The following is a 22,193-nucleotide window of genomic DNA, read 5'->3' as shown; positions in this document are numbered from 1 at the left end:
AATCGGAGCTGTAGCTGCTGGCCTACGCCACAGCCACAGCTTCACCAGATCCAAGCCACATCTGTGACCTACACCACAACGCATGGCAACGCCGGATCCTTAATCCTCTGAGCAAGGCCAGAGATCGAACCCACAACCCCATGGTTCCTAGTCAGACTTGTTTCTGCTACACCATGATGGGAACTCCTATTTTTTAAGTATCAGAGTTGACAATCACAAAATCTGCAAAACTCACCGGTGGGATTCTAAGTAATTTTAATCTCCTTCTTTTTGCTTATCTGCATTTTCTACTGTTTCTACATGTATTACTTAGGTAATAAATGTAAATATGGTGTTTAAAAAAATAATTCCCTTAATTTTACTACCTCAATCAATAATTACCACTTTTTTTTTTGTCTTTTGTCTTTTTAGGGCTGCACCCACGGCATATGGAAGTTCCCAGGCTAGGGGTCGAATCAGAGCTGCAGCTGCCGGTCTACACCATAGCCACAGCAACTCAGGATCCAAGCCGTGTCTGCAATCTACACCACAGCTCACGGCAACGCTGGATCTCTGACCCACTGAGCAAGGCCAGGGATGGAACCGGCATCCTTATGGATACTAGTCAGGTTCGTTAACCACTGAGGCATGACAGGAACTCCAATTGTCACTTTTTGTATGTGCATACTTTACACGGCTGTAAACAAGTGCATGATATTTTTTATTTTGTACATGTTATTGATAAAATATTATAAGCATTTTCTCATGTCCTAACATGATCCTTGTGAACATTATTTTTATTTGCTTTTTTATTACTCAAATAAATTTATCACATCTGTAGTTGTATAATGATCATAACTATCTGATTTCACAGGGTGAATATTATTTGTAATGGTAATAATGTTGCATAAAGTAAATATAAAATAATTAATTTAATCTGCCCCTGCTGTTGAATATTTATGTTAAGTCCATTTTTTTCTCAGAAATATATTTAAAACTTTACCTTTCTTCAGAGAAATTAAAAGAAATGGCTCTATCCCCTTCTCTACAACCATTCCAGTAAAAACAAACAAATGCTTTTTTTAAAAAATCTGACATGGGATGGGAATTTTTTGTTGTTGTTAAACTAAAACTAAATCCTAGGAAAATACAAAGACATTCAAAAGCAAACAATGAGAAAAAAAATAGCTATACACACACACACATACAAACCTTGATTTAAGCAGGGTAGGCAGAGTTTTTAAATAAATCTGAAGCACTTCCTGGGGCAAACACTGGTTATGAAGGTTACAGACATGAGTTTGAGCTGAAGTAACACTAAGCTGTTGACAATGATGTGCTAACTGAACTCCTCTTTGGAGCACAGGATTAAATATGTAGTTATACAATTTCCACTGAACAACTACATTGCCTTTCTGAATTAAACCACAAATGTGATTTGCAATCTGGACACTATGTAATCTGTCTTCTTCAAAAACAAAATTCTGATAAGCCTCCAAGGCATCCCATTTCCACAAAAAGTCTTCAGATCCATTGCTGGGCAGGATCCCTTGAGATCTGTAAGAAGGACTAGACAAACTGGAGGAAGGGTCAGCATCATGTGAGTTTCCCTGCAGGGTCTCTTCTAATTTGGCTAGCTGATCTGAGTCAATGGTACAAATATTGCAAGCCGCTTTCTTAATTTGTTGTGATATCTCAGCTCCTCCTAACTGATCCAAAATAAGTTTGTTAAGAATATTCAATATATGCTGCTGAAAGTTTTTCAGTGCTGGCAACTTAAAAGCATGGAGCAGAGGGACAATCACGGACTTGGGGTCCATACAACAGCATATGCCAATGTTCTGAACCCCTGAGAGAATCTGGACACACGTGCTGCTCAGGGATGCCTGCTGCAGTAAGCGAAAGCACTGATGCGCACACACGGCGATGCAACAGCACCGCTCAGGGTAATAAACGTCCCCGTCTGCGGTCTCTTCAAATGGGTTTTTGGAAACCTGGTTTTTAAAAGCTGATACCAGCAGACCTGAGAGATCTCTGTGGTGATGCATGAAGTGGGAATATTCACACCGTCTATGCCTTTTCCTTGTACACACGGAATGATGAAGTTGCTCTGATTTCACTTTTTTGACAGTGCTCATTATTTTCATCACACTGTTTATTAGGGCTTTCAAGTGTTCTGAGGCCTCAGGAGGAACCCCATCTCTTAAAGCCAGCCATTCCATTTGAAGAACTGCAGTTTCAAATAAATGAAATCCATGATGCTGAATGAATTCTTGAACCAGGTCCATGGCTTGACTGAAGAAGAAGGGATTTGAAGCTGCACTTTGAAGACAGCAGGTCAGGATCTGCAGGACTCCTTCCAGGAGCTCAGGTAAAAGAAGGGCTCTGTGGCGATACTTGGAGAACACAAAATCTTCCTGAACCTCCTGTAGTGTTTTCTTCTGTCTTGGTGCAAAAGGATCAGGCTGCTTTTCGAGGCAAGTTCTGATTTTTAAAGCTGCTCTAAGCAATTCAGTTAAATTTTTTCTAAGACTCTCTGGCATCATCTCTGCAGCACTAACATCTACTGACATAAGATGTAACACTGTTCGAAAAAGCATCCGTTGAATCAAAGCCACCGGTTCTTCAGTCCAACCTGCAGAAACCATCTGACTCTCCAAACTGTCGCTGAGGTTACAGCAGTCCCCAAAACCCGCTAGGAATTCAGTCAGTGTGGGCACGACACTGGCTGCTAGAGCAGAGTTATGATTCAAGGTGATGTCAAACTTACAAACTTTCTCTAATAAAGACAACAAAACATGACATAAGTCAAATGGAGAATTGTTCATGTGACTGATAACAGACAAGGCAGCTGGCTCACTTAAAATGTCAGTGTTTGACTCTGGCCTTGGAATCATCTCTCTGGAATTTTCCAAAGCCATGGTGTCAGGAGGAGCTTGCTCTTTGGTTGATAAGTGGTCAAGTTCGGCTGGAAGGTGGTCTCCTTTAGGAGGCTGTGTTACAAAGTGCTGCAGCAGATGGGACCTCCGATGCTTGTTCACTGCTATACTTTTCTCATCTGAATTGGCTTCTGAATCAGAGGTGGAGAGCTGTGTCTTTCTTGCATCTCTTATGGAATAGCGATGGGTAGTTTTACGCTGTCGTCTGCTTCTTCGAAAAACATTTACTTTTGCAGAAACCTGACCAGCTGGGGCACTTCCTTCTAAATATAATTTTTCCTGAGTAGATCTTTGAGAAGTTGAGTTCTTTTCTTTGGTCAGGATTACATCAGTTGAGAATGGCAGATTAAAATCTAAAGTAAAGACAAAATTTAGAATACCTTAATATGTTTTAAAACTTAACCTGCATGAGTGATTACCCTCTTATTTATCATCCACTTTAGGAGTATATTTTTATTGTGGGGTTGATTTCCTTTAGCTTTTTGTTATGTCTCTGCTCCCCTTCCTCCCATTCTCACTTCACTTCCTTATCCTGCTCATGTTAAGGACCAGGTGGCCTTGGTTCAAAGAATACAAACTGATTTTGAAAACAAGAGGGGAGAACTGAATTAGGAAAGTAGTGCTGGTATTTAGCACTACTACTCCTACCATTTTACAAATCTCCTCCACTAATGTCATTAATTAAGACACGAGGTATATTTCAAAATCGGTATTTAGTGTACAGCCCTGATATAACGTAGGAACTTTTAAGATTTTCCAAAATTATTTCACAATCGTCGAATAGATAACCAAATGTTCCTCAAGATAAAAGAGCTATTCATTCAAAATACTTACTGTATGTGCCGTGCACTGAACTAGGCACAGGTACGAGCATCACTGTTTCATCCTCAGTGCCTAGAACCTAGGACCTGCCAAGTGGTCACCACTCAATACCTATTTCTTGGGGAGATGAATAAATCTTCCACACTAATTAAAAAGATAATGAGAAGTTCCCTTCGTGGCTCAGAGGGAACAAATCCAACTAGTATCCATGAGGATGCGGGTTCAATCCCTGGCCTTGCTTGGTGGGTCAGGGATCTGGCATCCATGACCTGTGATGTAGGTCGCAGACGTAGCTCAGGTCCTGAGTTGCTGTGGCTGTGGTGTAGGCTGGCAGCTGTAGCTCCAATGCGACCCCTAGCCTGGGAACTTCCATATGCCTAGGTGTGGCCCTAAAAAGCAAAAAAAAAAAAAAAAAAAAAAGTAAAAAGATAATGAAATTGGTCTGCCCCTTTGCAATGATATATAATAAGATCTATATCAGGATGTTATCTGAAATTTAGAATGAGTAAATAAAATCTGTAAATAAAAGACTTGTGCTTTAATTAAAAGGGGGGAATTAAAAAGTCTGACATACTCCATGTATAGAAAAGATGCAGGCAATGAAGACAACTTCCCCAAAAGAACATTAATTAGATTTCTTAAGTGATTAACAGTTTGAATTATAGAAATTCAGAAGAAAATAAGAGCCGGTGGATCAACATATAGAAAGGATAACAATATTACAAAACCTTAGATAAGGCCCTAAAGAGAGCTCCACATCAGAAATACATTAAAAATGCACATAAGGCATTAAAATACAATTCAGGAGATTTTTCCTTTTTTTTTTTTTAACCCAAGGGATCCTTAAGCACCACACAATTCACATATCCCAAAAATGGACAAGGGGGAAAACTGTAAATCCCTCTACTGAAACATTTAAACTAAGTTCCACATACTTAATGTGATATATATACAGACACACATGCATTTTTTTATTTTTTCTGAATCAGAAGTTAAAAATATGTATTGACTTTAAATGTAATAACTCTATCCACTATGAAACCAAATATTGCTTCAAATTTATCCTCTAAAATCAACCTTAGAAAAATTAAGCTGCCAAAGTCATTGACAGAGTATGGTAACAGAAAGCAATCTTTAACATAAGCAAAACATTTTTAATTCCTTTCTTCCAACTTTTCACTCCACATATCTCAAATGTTAGATAGCATATCCAGTTTTACCCCTTTTGCTAAGTGTTCTGCCTCCTCATCCATTTTCTATCATTATTGTAATCAAGTAATCCCCTAAGAAGGACCATGACTTTTGCATTACTGGTAGAAATAAAAAGACAGCTGCCTAAAGAATTTTCCACTTTAAGTACCACACTAATATATACTGTTCTGAATTTGAACTATATCATCCATTATGGCAGAAGTAACCTTTCAAGAGAACTTTTTTCCCTAGTGGAATTTTGATAACACAGGTGATATAATAAACAAAAGAATCATACCTGTTGCCTTTTCTTCTTGAACAGGGATCTTCCATACTAGTGGAAGGAGTGACAGAAGAAGAGTAAGGAGTTCTTCTCTACATGTCAATGCCTGTATTAGAAATAAAAGAATCCTGAATCCTTCATGTTCCAAGGTAATGAAATGCATTAAATCCTAATACTTTGTCTTGAACCCAAAAAATCCTTTTTCTTGAGAAGGAAGAATCAGATTAACCTATCTTAAATCCAATTAAAGCTGTGATACTCTGCAACTTATAAACTTTTCCAACGACAGAAAAATGTAAGAGTATTTGACGGTATTTAGCACATTCCTGCTGATTTTTCCAAAAATAGCTGTTATTAGCACCATGCACAGGGTAAGAATTCCTCACCTATGAAAAAAACAAATTTGCAAGGTGAAGATGAAAAGTTAAGCCCTATTAATTAGCAAACCCATAACAGAAGTTACCAGGAAAACAAAGTCTTCATGCAGTTAAATTTAAAACTTCAAGAAAACACGATTTTAAAGAGAGAAATTGAAATTACTAATAAAATAATATACACAAAGACTTATTAGTGAAGGTCATCCAATTATTATTGACTGCACACTCTGTCCACAGCACTTACTGTCTTAGCCTTTCTGGAGGATATGGTCCAAGCCCTGGAGAAGGTCCCCTCATTTGGTCCATAAAATACATACACACAAAACAGTTAAAGAACAGAAGGTGTGTAGTACACGTAAGTATCCAGGTGTGGCACAGGCATTCAGTTTAGGCATTCAGAAAAAGAAGCAGTCATTATCAGTTAGAGGTATGAAAGTGCCAGGCCTGGGACACTTGAGACATGGGTGGTCAAGGAATGAATGACAAATCAAGTTTAAATTCCTCACATCTATCAGTGGGGAGAGGGTCAGGGTGACAAAATCAGATTGTTTGTTGGAAAAACCACTCTGGCCATTACATAGAGGACATTCTTCAGGCCTCAGCTCCCCTATGGGGAGACTTCTCTAATTCCCTCAAGGTCTTTTTGCTGAACTGTTAATGCCTGAATGCCCATTTTCTTCCTCTTCTTCTTTTTTTTTTTTTTTTTGCTTTTTTAGGGCTGCACCTATGGCATATGGAGGTTCTCAGGCTACGGGTTGAGTTGGAGCTGCAGCTGCCAGCCTATGCCACAGCCACAGTCACAGCAATGCAGGATCCAAGCCGTGTATGTGATCTACACCACAGCTCACGGCAATGCTGGATCCTTAACCCACAGAGCACACCCAGGGATCGAACCTGCATCCTCATGGATGCTAGTCAGATTTATTAACCACTGAGCCACGACAGGAACTCCTAAATTTTTTTTTTTAAACCACAGAGTCTCAAAGGGAACTCCCCCATTTTTCTCTTTCATTAATTTAAGAAGTATGTATTGAGCCCCTACCATGTGCCAGACACTTTGGATGTAGTGGGGAACAAGGAAGACAATATTCACACCCTTACAAAGCTGACACTCCAGCAGGTGAAAGAGAAAATAATGGGCACAGATAAGACAATTTCAGACAGAATGCTGTGCTAGGAAGAAAATTAAGCAGGAGAAGGATGACAGAGTGATGAAAAGGAAGACATGTAAATAGCCTCGTCAGGATGGGCCACTTGAGCAGATAATTGATGAGGAAGAATCCATGCAGAGACTTGAGGAAAAGGGCTCATTGTAAGTTTATAAAGGGTTGGAAGTGGATTGGACTTTGTCATAGAAGAGTAAGAGGGCCAGAGTGGCTGGAACATAGCAAGGCGATGGCGCTGGGAGGTGAGGCTGGAAGGCAGAGGCTGGCGAGGTGGACAGTGCCAGATCCAAGGCAGCTTCGTGGGTCACGTGAAGGAGTTTTGGTCTACTTCTAAATATGATGAGAAACTTTTCCCCACATGCTCCCCAGGCCCCTCTCAGCACACAAACTCCAGGGCTCAGGCCCTCGTGCTTAGCAATCACCTCCCTTTTCTGTCACTCAATGCCCGGTACATACGTGGACGTTCATCAACATTATCTACATGAATGACTGTGAATCCCTGATGTGAAGTAAAAATTGTTATCAAAAGGTTCCATTTCCATGTGCTTTCCTTCAAAATTGGCAAAATTAAAAGATGTCTTAGATAACATTTCCATGTATAGATCACATTCAGAGTATGCACCACAACATTTTTTAAGAACCCAGCAAAAAAATATGGTCTTTTTTTAAAAATGCAAACCAGGGAGTTCCTGTTGTGGCTCAGTGGGTTACGAACCCAACTAGTATCCATGAGGATACAGATTCGATCCCTGACTTTGCTCATTGGGTTAAGTATCCGCTGTTGCTGGGAGCTGTGGTTTAGGTCGCAGACGTAGCTCAGATCCTGAGTTGCTGTGGCTGTGGTGTAAGCTGGCAGCTGTAGCTCTGACTCGACTCCTAGCCTGGGAACTTCCATATGCCACAGGTATGGCCCTAAAAAAGAAAAGCAAAAAAAAAAAAAAAGTAAACCACTTTTGGAACAGTCATCCCTGCAGAGTCTGAGTCTTTATCTTTAGCAGATGAACAAGTAACATTCTAATGGAGCTTGCTGAAACCTCAAGGGTGTGTGAAGCAGTGCTACAAACATGCTGTCCTTATAATTTAGGCCCTGCTGCACAACAGTACACTGGTGAATCACCACAGCTGTGTGAGCAGGCATTCCTGCCCTGGCCTCTGAGGCACATGCATCTTGGACCTGCCCTTGCTCCTTCCCTCTTAGCTATGCACTCCCTGCCCACAAGGCCCAGCCCCAGCAGTACCTCTTCCATGGGGCTTTTCTTCTACATCAACCCAAGACTACTGCTCTCCCCCTCAGGACTTCATGCCTGTTGCCCCTTCCCCAACCCCCCATTCTGCCAAGTTAATTAGTTCTTGGAAACCATGAGTCTTTCAAAAGAATAAGATCGAAGCAAACAGAAGTTTGGGGTTTTTTTTTTTTTTTTTTTTTTGCCACATTCAGAGTGTGTACCACAACATTTTTTAAGAACCCAGCAAAAAAATATGGTCTTTTTTTAAAAATGCAAACCAGGGAGTTCCTGTTGTGTCCTGAGGAGGACACGCCTAACGTCTCAGCTGTCCACTGGGGTTATAGTTCTTTACTTCCCACTCACTCACAATCATTTCTAATACAATTCATCATAGTGCAGCTCTCTCTAATCCTCTGAACCTATTACTTTTTTTTTTGTTGTTGTCTTTTTAGGGCCACACCTGCGGCATATGGAAGTTCCAAGGCTAGAGGTCACATTGGAGCTGTAGTTGCTGGCCTATACTACAGACATAGCAATGCCAGGTCTGCGCCACATCCACAACCGTGTCCTTGTGGCAATGCTGGATCCTTAACCCACTGAGCGAGGCCAAGGGTCAAACCCATATCTTCATAGATATCAGTTGGGTTCTTAACCAGCTAAGCCACAACAGGAATTTCCTTGAACCTATTACTTTGTTAGATACCATATATTCCCAGATTTAAGTATTCTTTTAAGTCTCAAAGAAATCACATAGGTAATACTATAAGTAACACTAAGCTATCCTATTACAAATCATAAAATCTTTCCTCTTATTGTGGGCACTCTGGCAAAGTAGAACTTGAAGCTCTCTGCTTCCAACCAAGCTCAGGTTTACCTCCCAAGGTCCTCAGTATACATGGTGGCCATGGTATCCAGAAGAATGGAGTGCTACCTCACTCCATCCAAGTGGGAAGTTCTCGAAATGCCAAATTTGGCAATATATGCCACAAACAGATCCATTCCCTGGCTATTCCTAGACTGTCCAATCTACAGAAGTAACATTACTCTTCATTGACTATTTATACTTTTATGTTACCCCTCTGCAGGGAAAATGACTGTGTCATACATTTTTAAACTCCCCATAACAGTAATAACCAACAGTGAAAAATTTTTAGCTCAATTCAAGAAATATACTGCAAGTACCTACCAGGTGCCAGGCACTACCCCTTTCACAATTCTACTGTTTAGACTGGATTTTAAATTACTTGCCAAAATTGATATCCAGAAGTAGCAGTGGCAGGATGGAAGAGAAAGGGTAAGTGAATGAGGGAGGGGGGTTAGTGGGGGAACTGAGATACCAAACTAGATGTGTTTAGGAAGCTGCAAAGGCAGGTACCAGATCAGTGGGGTTCAAGGATTTCAGGATGACATGTTAAGGAACTTAGTCTTAACTAGTACTTTAAATTTGGACATGCTAATTAAATTTGATATTCCAGACATAGCAGAAGTATATGTGTTTAAGTCCTTTATTTCTTCTATCTGAATTTTATAATTATTTCTAAAATGTGTTTATCTATACACATATATGTGAACACCTCTTCATCTAGAAAAGAGCAGATACCTCAGAGGATGGAGCCAAGAGTCCTGGAGAACCAGAGACTGGGAACCACCCTGACAGAAGAAAAACATGTTCCCTGCCCCCGGAGTAAGGTGTGTGAGAAGGCATGCCTGACTGGGTTTCAGGGGATCAGTGACTGCTATGTGGCCCCAGTCACTTTTCTTGCTGGATCCAAGTATTAATATTACACTGACCTGTTCCTATGTCACCACTGTGTACAGGTTGTGGCAAGTAGATAACTTGTCTTTTTAGTCCACAAGTCTCTCAATCAAGAAGAAATGCAACTAAGTACTGCATCTGGAAGCCGCATGTGCATCCGGAACTGATGCCTATCATGAGACCATGGACTTCGAGCCCGCCACCATGATGGAACATTACTCTGAAAGTCCTGGGAGGGAGGTAGTGGGGTTGGGGTGCTAATAATCGTGGCCACAGAAGAGACTATGGGAGATAAGAAACGTCCACAAGTTATTTCCTCCTATCAAGTGCTGGAGTCTATATCCTCATCTCTTAAATCTGTGCTGGCCTTGTGACTTGCTCTGACCAATAGAATGCAGCAGAGGTGATACTATGTAACTTCTTGCAGCTTCCCTCTCTGTGGAAAGAAGCTGAGATGAGCCTACTGAAAGATGAGGGGACACATGGATGAAAACTGAGGCAGCCTGGCCAACGACCCCCAACTACCCCTTGTTGTTTTATGCCACTAAGTTTCTGGATGTGGTTTGTTATACAGGAATCAGCTGGTATACTCACTGCTCCCCTCTCAGCCCAGGTATAAAGGGAGAGAACTCAATGGATTATCTACCGCTGTCCAGAGGCTGACATCTCCACTGCAATCATACTCCCACTACTCCAGAACTAGGAAGGCCAGCATTCCCTACACCTCTCATCCTGCCAGATCAATCATTCCTAGACACACGCTGGCAAATATGCATACAGAATCTGTAAAGCTAGATGAAGTAAAGCTCATTTATCATTATTACCTTTACTAAATATAAAAGTGTGCATTTTTCTCCTACAGAAACAATTCTTGCTAATAATATTACCAATGCCTGACTTGTTAAATCTCAAGGATACTTTCCATTGCCTATTCTCTTACTTAAAAACCTCCCCAATATTTTTAGAATACAGTTAAGACTCCTTACTACGGCAGAAAAGGCTTGCCATCACACGACCTATGCCTTCCTGTCTCCCCACTGGCCAAACCCCCGCACGCAGCCTTTGCTCTAACACCAAAGTCGATCGATCTTTTTCCCAGCCTCTAGTGTGTTTGCATTTGCAGTTCCTTTGATTTAACGCCTCCTCCCCCTTTACACCGCCAATCCCTATTTAGACACGTCCATTTCTCTTAGAAGCATTTCCTGAGGACTCACTCCTTTACACTCTCCAATTACTTTACACTGTTTTGTCCTCATTAACAAAACCAAACCTGTCCATCTCTTCAAAACTACAAGTTCCTGACTTCCATATGACCCCGCAATCCCACTCTTGGGCATCTATCCGGACAAAACTCTACTTAAAAGAGACACGTGCACCCGCATGTTCATTGCAGCACTATTCACAATAGCCAGGACATGGAAACAACCCAAATGTCCATCGACAGATGAGTGGATTCGGAAGAGGTGGTATATATACACAGTGGAATACTATTCAGCCATAAAAAAGAATGACATAATGCCATTTGCAGCAACATGGATGGAACTAGAGAATCTCATCTGAGTGAAATGAGCCAGAAAGACAAAGACAAATACCACATGATATCACTTATAACTGGAATCTAATATCCAGCACAAATGAACACCTCCTCAGAAAAGAAAATCATGGACTTGGAGAAAAGACTTGTGGCTGCCTGATGGGAGGGGGAGGGAGTGGGAGGGATTGGTAGCTTGGGCTTATCAGACACAACTTAGAATAGATTTACAAGGAGATCCTGCTGAGTAGCATTGAGAACTTTATCTAGATACGCATGTTGCAACAGAACAAAGGGTAGGGGGAAAAAATGTAATTGTAATGTATACATGTAAGGATAACTTGATCCCCTTGCTGTACAGTGGGGAAAAAAAAAACAACAAAAACTAAAAGTTCCTGGTAAAGACCATCTGCATCTTGTATCTACTACCCAGTTGGCACATAGTAGGTACTTTATGGTCTGCTGAATAAACCTGTTAATGAACTGTGTGGTCACACTTTTACAAGTCTGATATTTTCCTGTTATACTTATTTGATATATTGATATATTGATATATATTGATATATTGTTATGATATATAATACTATATATTACAGTGACGATACTACAAAAATGTTGGAAGAATAAAGTACTTTTTACACATAAAATAGCTAAAGATTAAAGAAATTCATTATATATATATTTTATGGCCACACCCACAGCATATGGAAGTTGCTGGGCCAAGGATTGAATCTGAGTGGCAGTTGCTGACCTATGCCACAGCTGTAGCAGTGCTGGCTCCTTTAAACCACTGTGCCAGGCCGGGGATTGAACCCACGCCTCTGCAGAGACCCAAGTCACTGCAGTTGGACTCTTAACCTGCTGTGCTACAGCAGGAATTCCTAGAAATCCATTATGTTTTTAAGGTTATACTTTGTTCACAAATGCATAGCCTCTTTCAGTCCAACTTCATATTTTATTCAGCAAAATAAGTAATAACTTTATAGAACATCCATTGAATGCGGATAGGTATGGGAAGTTATATATACCGGAAATTTTAAAAGCAGTGTTTATAACGCAAGGTTGGGTATACTAGCTCAATTTTGGTATATTGTATTGGTATTAAGTCACGTAATTTTCTACTCATTACGTTAGAATTAAGCTATATATACTCATAATTAGGGTATATAAGAAATTGGAAACTATTATTATCAGATATAACATGGAAACATCATATTGAAAGAGATATTTTTTTCTTTAAATTTTATGGCCAAACCCAGAGCATATGGAGTTCCCTGGCCAGGGACCAGATCTGAGCTGCAGTTGTGACCTATGCTGCAGCCAGGGCAACACTGGATCCTTAACCCATTGTGTGGAGCTGGGGATTGAATCTTTATCTCAGTGCTCCAGAGATGTCGCCGATCCCACTGCACTACAGCAGGAACTCCAGAAGAGATCTTTTAAGTCATCCAATTAGATATATTTAGGTTACTGATGAGGATAATTAGATCTGGAACAATTAAGTCACTAAAGCCACCCATCTAGTTGATACTGGTGCCAAGATTAAGATCAAAGATAACTGCTACTTTTTAGGATGGGTGGTTTCTTTCAAAAAAACATGTAAAGGTTTCAGTATAAACTATCTTTAACCATTAAAAAGAATATGATTTTGCTATTTAAGTAGAGTATTTTTTCCTTCAGAATAAACAGGTTAATATGTCTGTGTATAATGTTATGACCAAATGGGGTTTACCCCAGGAAGGCAAAATTGGTTCAATGTTTAGAAGCCATCGACATAATTCAATAATATGATAGTCTCAATAGATGAAGAAAAGGCATTTGACAAAATCCAATATACATTCTGGATAAAAACTTTCAACAAACTGGGAATAAGAGAACTTCCTCATCATGATAAAAAGCAGCTGGGAAAAACCTAGAGCCAACATCAGATTTAATGATGAAATACCAAACGCTTTTCTCTAAGGTCACACACAAAGCAGGATGTCTGCTCTCATCACTTCCATCCATTTTTGTACCAGAAGCTGATGGAAGAGTCAAGAAAATGAAATTAAAGGCATAAAAATGTGAAAAGAAGTAAAATTATCATTATTCACAGATGACATGATTATTTGCACAGAAAATCCTAAAGAATCTACAAAAAATTTCAAAATAAATATAAACAAATTCAGCAAAAGCACAGGACACAGGTCAACATAGAAAAATCAACTATTTCTAAGAGCAGCAAACGAGAGAAAAATGAAAGATTAAAAAAAATTTTTTTTGACCACACCCATGGCATGCAGAAGCTCCCAGGCTGGGGAGCAAACCCATGCATGGCAGTGACAACACCAGATCCTTAACCTGCTAGGTCACCACAGAACTCCAAAATTGTTAACGCCATTTATAAAAGTCATAAAAAATAATAAACTATTTAGAATAAATTTACCCCTAAATATATAAGACCTGTACACTAAAACCTATAAAATACTATAAAGAAATTAGAGAGGACTCAAATAAACAGAGATTTATACTATGCTCATAGACTGAGAAACTCAGGACTGTTAAGATGTAAGATGTCAATTCTCTCCAAATTGATTTCTGGATTCAATGACATCATAGCTGAAATTTTAGCAGGCAGTTTGTAGAAATAATAAGCTAGTTTTTAAACATATACAGAAATGCCAAAGATCTAGAATGTTTTTCAAAATTCTTGAAAAAGAAAAATTAATTGGAGAACTTACCATTTAATTTCTAGGCTTACTATAAAAGCTACAGTAATCAAAACAGTATGGTGTTAGTGAAAGAATGGATGACAGACAGATAAACATAGCAGAACAGAGAGTATAGAAATAAACCCATAAATATATGGTCAACTGATTTTTAACCAAGGTGGCAAGGTTTTTCAATCGGGGGGGGGGGGCACAGAAATGAACCATTAACTCCTACCTCATACTATACACAAATATTAATTCAAAATGCATCACAGATCTAGAAGTAAAAATAATAATTAAAAAAAAAAAAAAAACCCTTGCTGTACAGTGGGGGAAAAAAAAAACCCTAGAGGGAAAAAAACAAAACAAAACATAGGAGAATAGCTTTACAACTTTGGAGTTGAAAGACAAAGATTTCTTAGGTAAGGTACAAAAAGCACTATTCACAAAGGGAAAAAAAATTGCTTTTCTAAAGACATTGTTAAGAAATGAAAAGGCAAGCCACAAAGAGAGTATTCACAATTCAACGAAGACTTTTATCCAGAATAAAGAACTACAACAACTGGATCATAAACAAATAACCTGACTTTAAAAATGGGCACAAAACTTGAACAGAAAAAGATATACAAATGGCCAATAAGCACATAAAAAAGTACTCAAGACCATAAGTTGTCAGAGAAATGCAAATTAAAACTACAGTGAAGTACTACTTCATATTCACTTAGAATGCCTAATGTTAAAGAGACTGGCAGTGCCAAATTCTAGAGAGGATATAGAACAAACTGGCATTCCCACACACCACTGATGAGAATGAAGAAGGTGGTACAACCAGTTAGGAAAACCATTTGGCACTTTCTTGGAAAGTTAAACACCTACCCTTTGGCCCAGCCATCATATGCCAAGATATTTACCCAAGAGTAATGAAAATACGTTCACACAAAGACTTTCATAAGAATATTCATAGCGGCTTTATTCAAAACAGCAAAATGGGAACAACCCAAATGGTTAAACAATAGGTGAACAGTTAAAGAAATTGTGGCATATCCCTACAACAAAATAATTACCAGAAACAAAAAGTGAACTAGAGATTCATGCAACATGGATGAATCTCTGCAATAAGAGAGTTCACACTGCATGACTACATGTATGTGAAGTTCTAGAACAAGCAACACTGCACTTAGATGTTAAGAGTCAGAACAGTGGTTATCTTGCAGTGGGGGAAGGGGAATGGCTGACTGAAAAGGGGTATGACAAAATGTTCTAGGGTGGGGGAAATGTTCTAACTGGGGGTGGTTACACAGGTATGTATATATTTGTCAAACTCATGCAACTATACACTTAATGTCTGTGCATTTACTGTATGTAAATTATGTATCAATAAAAAGTCTAATTATTTATATTAATTATCAATTAATAAAGCAACAGTATTGCAGTAGAAGGACAAGGGCTTAAACTGCCTCTTCTCCAGAGTATCCCAGAGTATTTCAACTCATGAGAAGCACAGATAAAAAAGCTAAAGTCCCTCCTGAAATGTACTGCTTTGAACCTAGTATTTCAATTGCATTTTAAATGATTAAATCATATGCAATTCCCCTTAAAGAACCAAATGATCATTCTCCATTTTCTGGTTTAAACAATTAAATCTTGAAAAGTCCTATTTTTTTAAATGGCTATTTATTTTCACTCTATTTCTACTGTCCCTATTATCATTGCTACAGATATTCCAAAAAGTGAGTGAAGAGGAGGAAAGAAGGCATTAAAAAATATTACCATAGGAAAAAATACTGCAATTATAACTTGAATGATTTTAGTCATTTAACAGCACATTAAAAGATATTTCACAACTGAAAAGAGAAAGACAAAGTAGATTAGCACTTGCTTAGGGCCGAGGGGGATGGGAGGGAGAGGGCAGTGGTAGCTAAAAGGCATAAGGTTTTTATTTGAGGTGAGGAAAATGTTCTAAAATTGACTGTAGTGACAGCTGCACATACATGTGATTACATTAAAAATCATCAAATTATACACATGAAATGGGTGAATTCCATATATGTGAATTATATTAATAAAGCCATCATTTAAAAAAAGCTATTGAGATTCTGATTGGAATTTACACATTGATTCAAAGAAAAATATATTTACAATATTGATTTTTCCTAATACTTGAAAATGATGCAGTTCTTCCTTTATTTAGATGTTCTTTAGTTTCTCTCAACAATATTTTATAGAATTTTATACAGAAATCTGTACATAATTTGTCAGATTTATTCCTGGATCACTGATATTTCTGATGCTACTTATATAGTATCTTAAAAAAAAAAAGACAGAAAGCATTGACTTGTCCTAATGTGGGGTAAGATGAACAGAGCATAATATGCATATTAAATCATCAAAATTTTGAAAGAGAAAATCACTACACATGGTCCATTAATAATTTTTTGGATTTTAAAATTTATATACATAAAAGTCATATAAATATATAAAAAATAAATTATATTTAGTTACATATTTAATAAATCACATTCAGAAAAAGGTATTAGACATTATATAAAAATAATAAACCTACATATAAAATTATAACACAATATTACTTCAATAAAATAAATAAAATTTTAAAATACATAAATCCTCAAATATTCCGGAAAATTCCATGGCAGGTTGACTCCATAGCAAATAAATACTTTCTGATTTATTTATTAGGTTTCTTAGTTTATGGTAAAAAAAAGAGATACTATTTAATTTCAGTATCTATATTTACCCAATATATGTCTTTACTAGCAAAATGCTTTCATGGCAAAAGAATTTTATAATGGTTAAATTTAGATCTAAAGCCAGGAATATTTAAAGTATTTAAAGCTGTCCATCATGGTGGTGCTACAGAGCCCTCATTATCTTTTCAATTCAAGCTAATTGGAATATTATCTAATATTATCTAACTACATTAACTAGTAGATGGGGAAAGCAGATGGTGGAATTTTTCTTTCATAAAATAAATATCTATTTTCTACTAAAATGAAATTAAGATATAAATCACATTTGGGCTTCAAGTTAACCTTGTTTGAGTTACTTAATGTTTCTGGATCTCAGTCTTCATCTACAAAAGGAGATTAGATGAAAATATCTCTATAGTCCCAATGAGTTTTAAAATTCTGCTAATTCTATAATAAGGAAACAGCAAAATACCATTTGGTCTTACCATAGTTTGAGTGAACACAACGGTGTGTGAAAAACTAGATGTATACAAGATAAAGGACTCAGTAATTACCAGTTTACACAAAAGATTCTCTACTTTCATCCCAGAATTGGGACGTTCCCTAACACAATTTACAATAAACTTTTCAAAAACATATCTGATATTTACTGAAAGTCAAATTTATGATATTTCTGAATAGTAATCTTATCTCTACTAATAATCACATTTATTTCACTCTGATATTAGGATAAAAATCATAGTATATATGAAAACATTTTAGAAGAAAGGTCATTTATAACTGTAAGATATTTCAGACATTTTGAAAAGTATCCAAATAATATGTTCATAAATGTGGCTACTTTTCCTTGTTTGAATGATGTGAGAGACAGGACTTTATCTCAAAGAGACCTAGAAACTATGTAACCTAGAACTTATGAACCTATAATTAACTAAAATATGTTGATGAAAGAATTGATATGAAAATGTTACCTGATCGATGATAGAGTTCAGCCTGGTGAGTAACAGAAACCCTCGGCCACGGACGAGGTACTGCCCCAGGGCTGCCATGTGGGTCTCCTCCTCTTCTTCCTCCCTGGCCTCCACTCTCTGGACCACTGCATTGCAGAGCCGGTTGACATCAGTCAGAAATTCACGTGCCAAAGAGTTGCTGTCAGTGCTCATGACCGAGCTATGAAATGAATATTACAAAAAAGATTAGAAAAAATTTACGTTTAAAACTACATGTTTTGTTGCTGTTTGTTTGTTGTTGCTGTTTGTTTGTTGTTTTTGTTTGTTTTTACGGGAGTTCCTGGGCTTGGGTGGAATTGTAGATACAGCTGCTGGCCTACACCGCAGCCACTGTAGCAAAGGATCGGAGCCTCGTTGTGACAGCTTGGGGCAATGCCAGATCCTTAATCCACTGAGTGAGGCCAGGGATCAAACCTTCATCCTCACAGAGATAATGTCAGGTTCTTAACCCACTGAGCCACAAAAGGAACTCCTGCTGCTGTTTGTTTTTAACTAAAGACTGACTTTTAAATTACTGGGCATTAGTACCTAACCTTATAATCTTCTGGACATAGTTCTGAGCTCGACAGGTGCTCCTTACATATTCCTTCACTGCAGAAATTAGTCCTAGGTTTGAAATACCTGAGCATAACCAAGCACAGGTAAGTGAAAGCAACAGGTAGTGGCAGTTCAGCTAGATGCTAACTTTCTTGCTTACAGCCTCACTATAGAATACAAATAAACCCATTACCTATAAAGTGTTTTTCCTGTACATGTTTTGAAAGATAAATGGATCCTTTAAAAACATAAACAAGGAGTTCCACTGTGGCTCAGCAGGTTAAGAACCCAAAGTTGTCTCTGTGAGGAGACAGGTTCAATTCCTGGCCTGGTTCAGTGGGTTAAGGATACAGCGTTGCTGTAAGCTGCGGCACAGGCCACAGATATGGCTCAGACCCAGTGTTGCTGTGGCATAGGCTGCAGCTGCAGCTCCAATTCAACCCATGGCCCGGGAACCTCCATATGCCAAGGGTAAGAAAAACTATATAAACTTTTTTCACTTGATAGAACCCAAAATCACTGACTCACCTCCTCAAACACAAGTTGGGTGAACAAGGCACTTACCACCAGGTGAATAAAAATAGAAGAATTCCTGCAGGTGACATTATTCAATATCACAATGCAGCTTTGCGTGTGTGTGTGGCCATGCCAGGGCATGTGGAAGTTCCCGGGCCAGGAACTGAAACTGAGCCACAGCAGTGACCTAAGCCACTGCAGAGACAACACTGGATCCTTAACTGGCTGAGCCACAAGAGAATTTCCTGCCACATCACTTCTTGCTACAAATCAAATAAAGGGGTAGTGTGACATAATAGGATTAAGGAAAACAGTACAGTAAAGCAGACAAAAGAGAGGAAAAACACAAATATAAAGAAAAAAATGCATAAATCTTCAAAAAAGGAAAAAGCATTAACAACAAAATCCCTGAGTTTCAAAATAGTTTCATCTTAGGGTTAAAAGTAATTTTGAGACATCCAGTAACCCTGACAGCTTTTTAACCTGAGAGGTTAAATAAGATGTGTACTGCAGTCTTTCTTCAGTCACTTTGGGGGGAAGCCCTGCCATCGTCCCCGCTGAGAAGGCAGTGAGCCACGTGACCATGTCTATGCCAGAAAGTCTGCCAGTCTCTGGACCCAAACACAGCAGATTCAGGGTCAGCCCACAAATATGCTGGCTGTAAGATGCAACTCATATGGTGCAGCCTGCAAAGGCACTGACCGATATATATTCTTTCTCTCCCACGGGAATTTGAATTAAGGGACAGAATTGTGCTGAAAAGTCACACAGACATGGGCCTGTGGTGGTCACTATGAGGTAGCTGAGGCTCAGAAGGAGCCAACAGGATGAAAATTAACCAAGAGAATGCAAAGAGAAACAGATAAATGAGAAAGGGAGAGACCAAGGAATTCCTAATACTTCTTTGGTTCCCATTGATTCTAGGGCTTGATGGTTTAATTCCTGGATTCCAGGGCCCCTCTTCAATAAAACAAGTATCATTATTTTAAATACTGAACATTAGGAAACATAAAAGTATTTTAAAAATGTACATCGCTCGTTATCCCCAAAAGCAGTAATAACCTCTATTAGACATTACTTCTTTATAAGCTTTCATAAAGTAAAATTGTTCAATAAACCAAATAATCTAATTTATCATCAGTATATAATTATCCAACTTTATTGTTTCACTTAATCTGTCATTGATTTTAAGTTAATAATTATTTAGTGCAACACTACCAAAAAAGGCAGTTCCAAGACCTGGGATTGAATCTGACCCACACCATAGCTGCAGCAACTCTGGATCCTTAACCCACTTCACTGGGCCAGGGATCAAACCCATGCCTCTAGAGAGACAAGCTGGATCATTAACCCACTGTGCCACAGCAGGAACTCCCTGTAATGAACATATTCACACTACTTGCACATTTATCCTATTATTTCCTTAAAGCAGAAACTGCTGTTAACTTCATATAATAGGCTTTACACATCTCTGTCAGGTTTGTCCCTAGGTATTTTACAGTTTTTTCCATTATTCTGAATGAGATTTTTTTTCCATTATATCTTTTAACTAGCACAGAAAACTGGTATATAGAGGCATATAGGAAGTAGATTTATTTTGAGATATACAAACTTTACTCATATATCCAAACTTCTTACTGAACTCTCTTACTGATTTCCTTGGAATTTCCAGATATAAAACCCTATCATCTACAAAAAAACAAAAATTCTCAATTTTTCTATCCCATATTCACACACTGTCCAGCCTTCTAACTGCCTTAGTTAGCACTAGCAGAACAACACTGGTGGGGGTGATGGGGAGCGCTTTTGCTTTGCACATTAAGAAATACTCATTCCCAATCCAAAAAGATAAGAACCCCTATGTTCACAGCAGAACTATTCACAATAGTCAAGACTTGGAAACAACCTAAATGTCTATCAACAGGGGAATGGATAAAGAAGATGTGGTATGTAGATATAATAGACTACTACTGAATCATAAAAAGAATGAAATAATGCCATTTACAGCAACATGGACACAACTAGAGATTATCATACTAAGTCAGAAAGAGAAAGACAAGGAGTTCCCTTGTGGCTCAGTAGGTTAATCATCCAGTCATTGGAGCAGCCTGGGTCATTGCTATGGCTCAGATTCAATCCCTGACCTGGGAACCTCCACATGCTACTGGTGCAGTCAAAAGAAAAAAGAAAAAAAAAAAAAGAGGGAGAGAGAGAAAGACAAATACCATATGGTATCACTTATATGTGGAATCTAAAATATGACACAAATGAATCTATCTACAAAACAGAAACAGACTCAGAGAAATGGAGAACAGACTTGTGGTTGCCAAGGAGGAGGAGGGTCGAAGTGGGATGGACTGGGGGTTTGGGGTTAGTAGATGCAAACTATTACATTTAGAATGGATAAACAGTAAGGTCCTACTGTATAGCACAGGGAACTATATCCAGTTTCCTGGGATGATGGAAAAGAATATAAAAAAAGAATATATATAGAGGTATAACTGAGTCACTTTGTCGTACAGCAGAAGTTGGCACATTGTAAATCAACTATAATTTAAAAAGTTAAAAAATAAAAGTGAAAAAATTATATAAAGAAACATCACTGAATTTTTAAGGTTGTGTGTGTGCATACCATATTCGTTCATTTCATTAAATATTTCTGTAAATTAAAAAACAGAAATACTCATTCCTTCCATATACATCTAATAAGAATGCTGAATTTAACTGAATGCCTTTCAGTCATTCTGAATGCCAACAGAAAAGATGAATGTATGGTATTTTTTAAAAGATTTTTTCGGAATATTTTAAATACCCAGAAAATTACAAAGAATCTCTAACATGAGGTTATAACCAATACTCAGACCTCAGATCTAGCAAGTAGTAACCTTATACTATGTTCAGTTCAGTTCTTGTGCATGTATGTGTGTAAAGAAATCAAACCTTATAGTACAGGAAAGCCACCCTCCAGCCATACTTCTTCTATCTCCCTAGTTGCTATTTATCAATTCCATACATATTTTTAAAAATTTTTTTATTTTTCTTTTTGTCTTTTTAGGGCCATACCCATGGCATATGGAGGTTCCCAGCTAGGGGTCCAATTGGAACTGTAGTCGCTGGCCTATGCCACAGCCACAGCAATGCCAGACCCAAGCTGTGTCTGTGTCATACACCACAGCTCACGGCAACACTGAATCCTTAACCTACTGACCGAGGCCAGGAATCGAACCTGCATCTCATGGATGCTAATCAGACCCATTTCCGCTGAGCCACAACAGGAACTCCTCCACACATATTTTTATAATTTCAACATGATATAGCCATAAAAATATTTAGTATTGTTTTAGGTATTTAAATGGTGTACTATATGCATCCTTTTATAATGTTGCTTATCCGTCTCACCATTAGGTTCATTCATTTAAACCACTGTGCCATATGCCATCACTTGAATACATCACAATTTAC

General features: G+C 38.2%; 1 protein-coding gene across 14 annotated transcripts in view; it reads right to left on the bottom strand.

Annotated features, from left to right (window-relative positions):
• LYST (lysosomal trafficking regulator) overlaps positions 1-22,193 on the bottom strand; it is a 200,981-nt gene that overhangs the window by 136,897 nt on the left and 41,891 nt on the right. For all 14 annotated transcript variants that reach the window (XM_047761703.1, XM_047761702.1, XM_047761701.1 and 11 more), the window contains 3 exons: positions 17,640-17,838; positions 5,230-5,320; positions 1,192-3,271 (listed from right to left, as the gene is read on the bottom strand). In XM_047761703.1, coding sequence (XP_047617659.1) covers positions 1,192-3,271; positions 5,230-5,320; positions 17,640-17,831 — 2,363 coding nt within the window. In that variant the 5' untranslated portion in view covers positions 17,832-17,838. The remainder of the gene's footprint in view (positions 1-1,191; positions 3,272-5,229; positions 5,321-17,639; positions 17,839-22,193) is intronic.

This window comes from Phacochoerus africanus, chromosome 15, assembly GCF_016906955.1.
Source record: "Phacochoerus africanus isolate WHEZ1 chromosome 15, ROS_Pafr_v1, whole genome shotgun sequence".
Lineage (NCBI taxonomy): Eukaryota > Metazoa > Chordata > Mammalia > Artiodactyla > Suidae > Phacochoerus > Phacochoerus africanus.
Note: the sequence above shows the minus strand (reverse complement) of the source record. Positions and strands in the feature narration are given on the sequence as shown.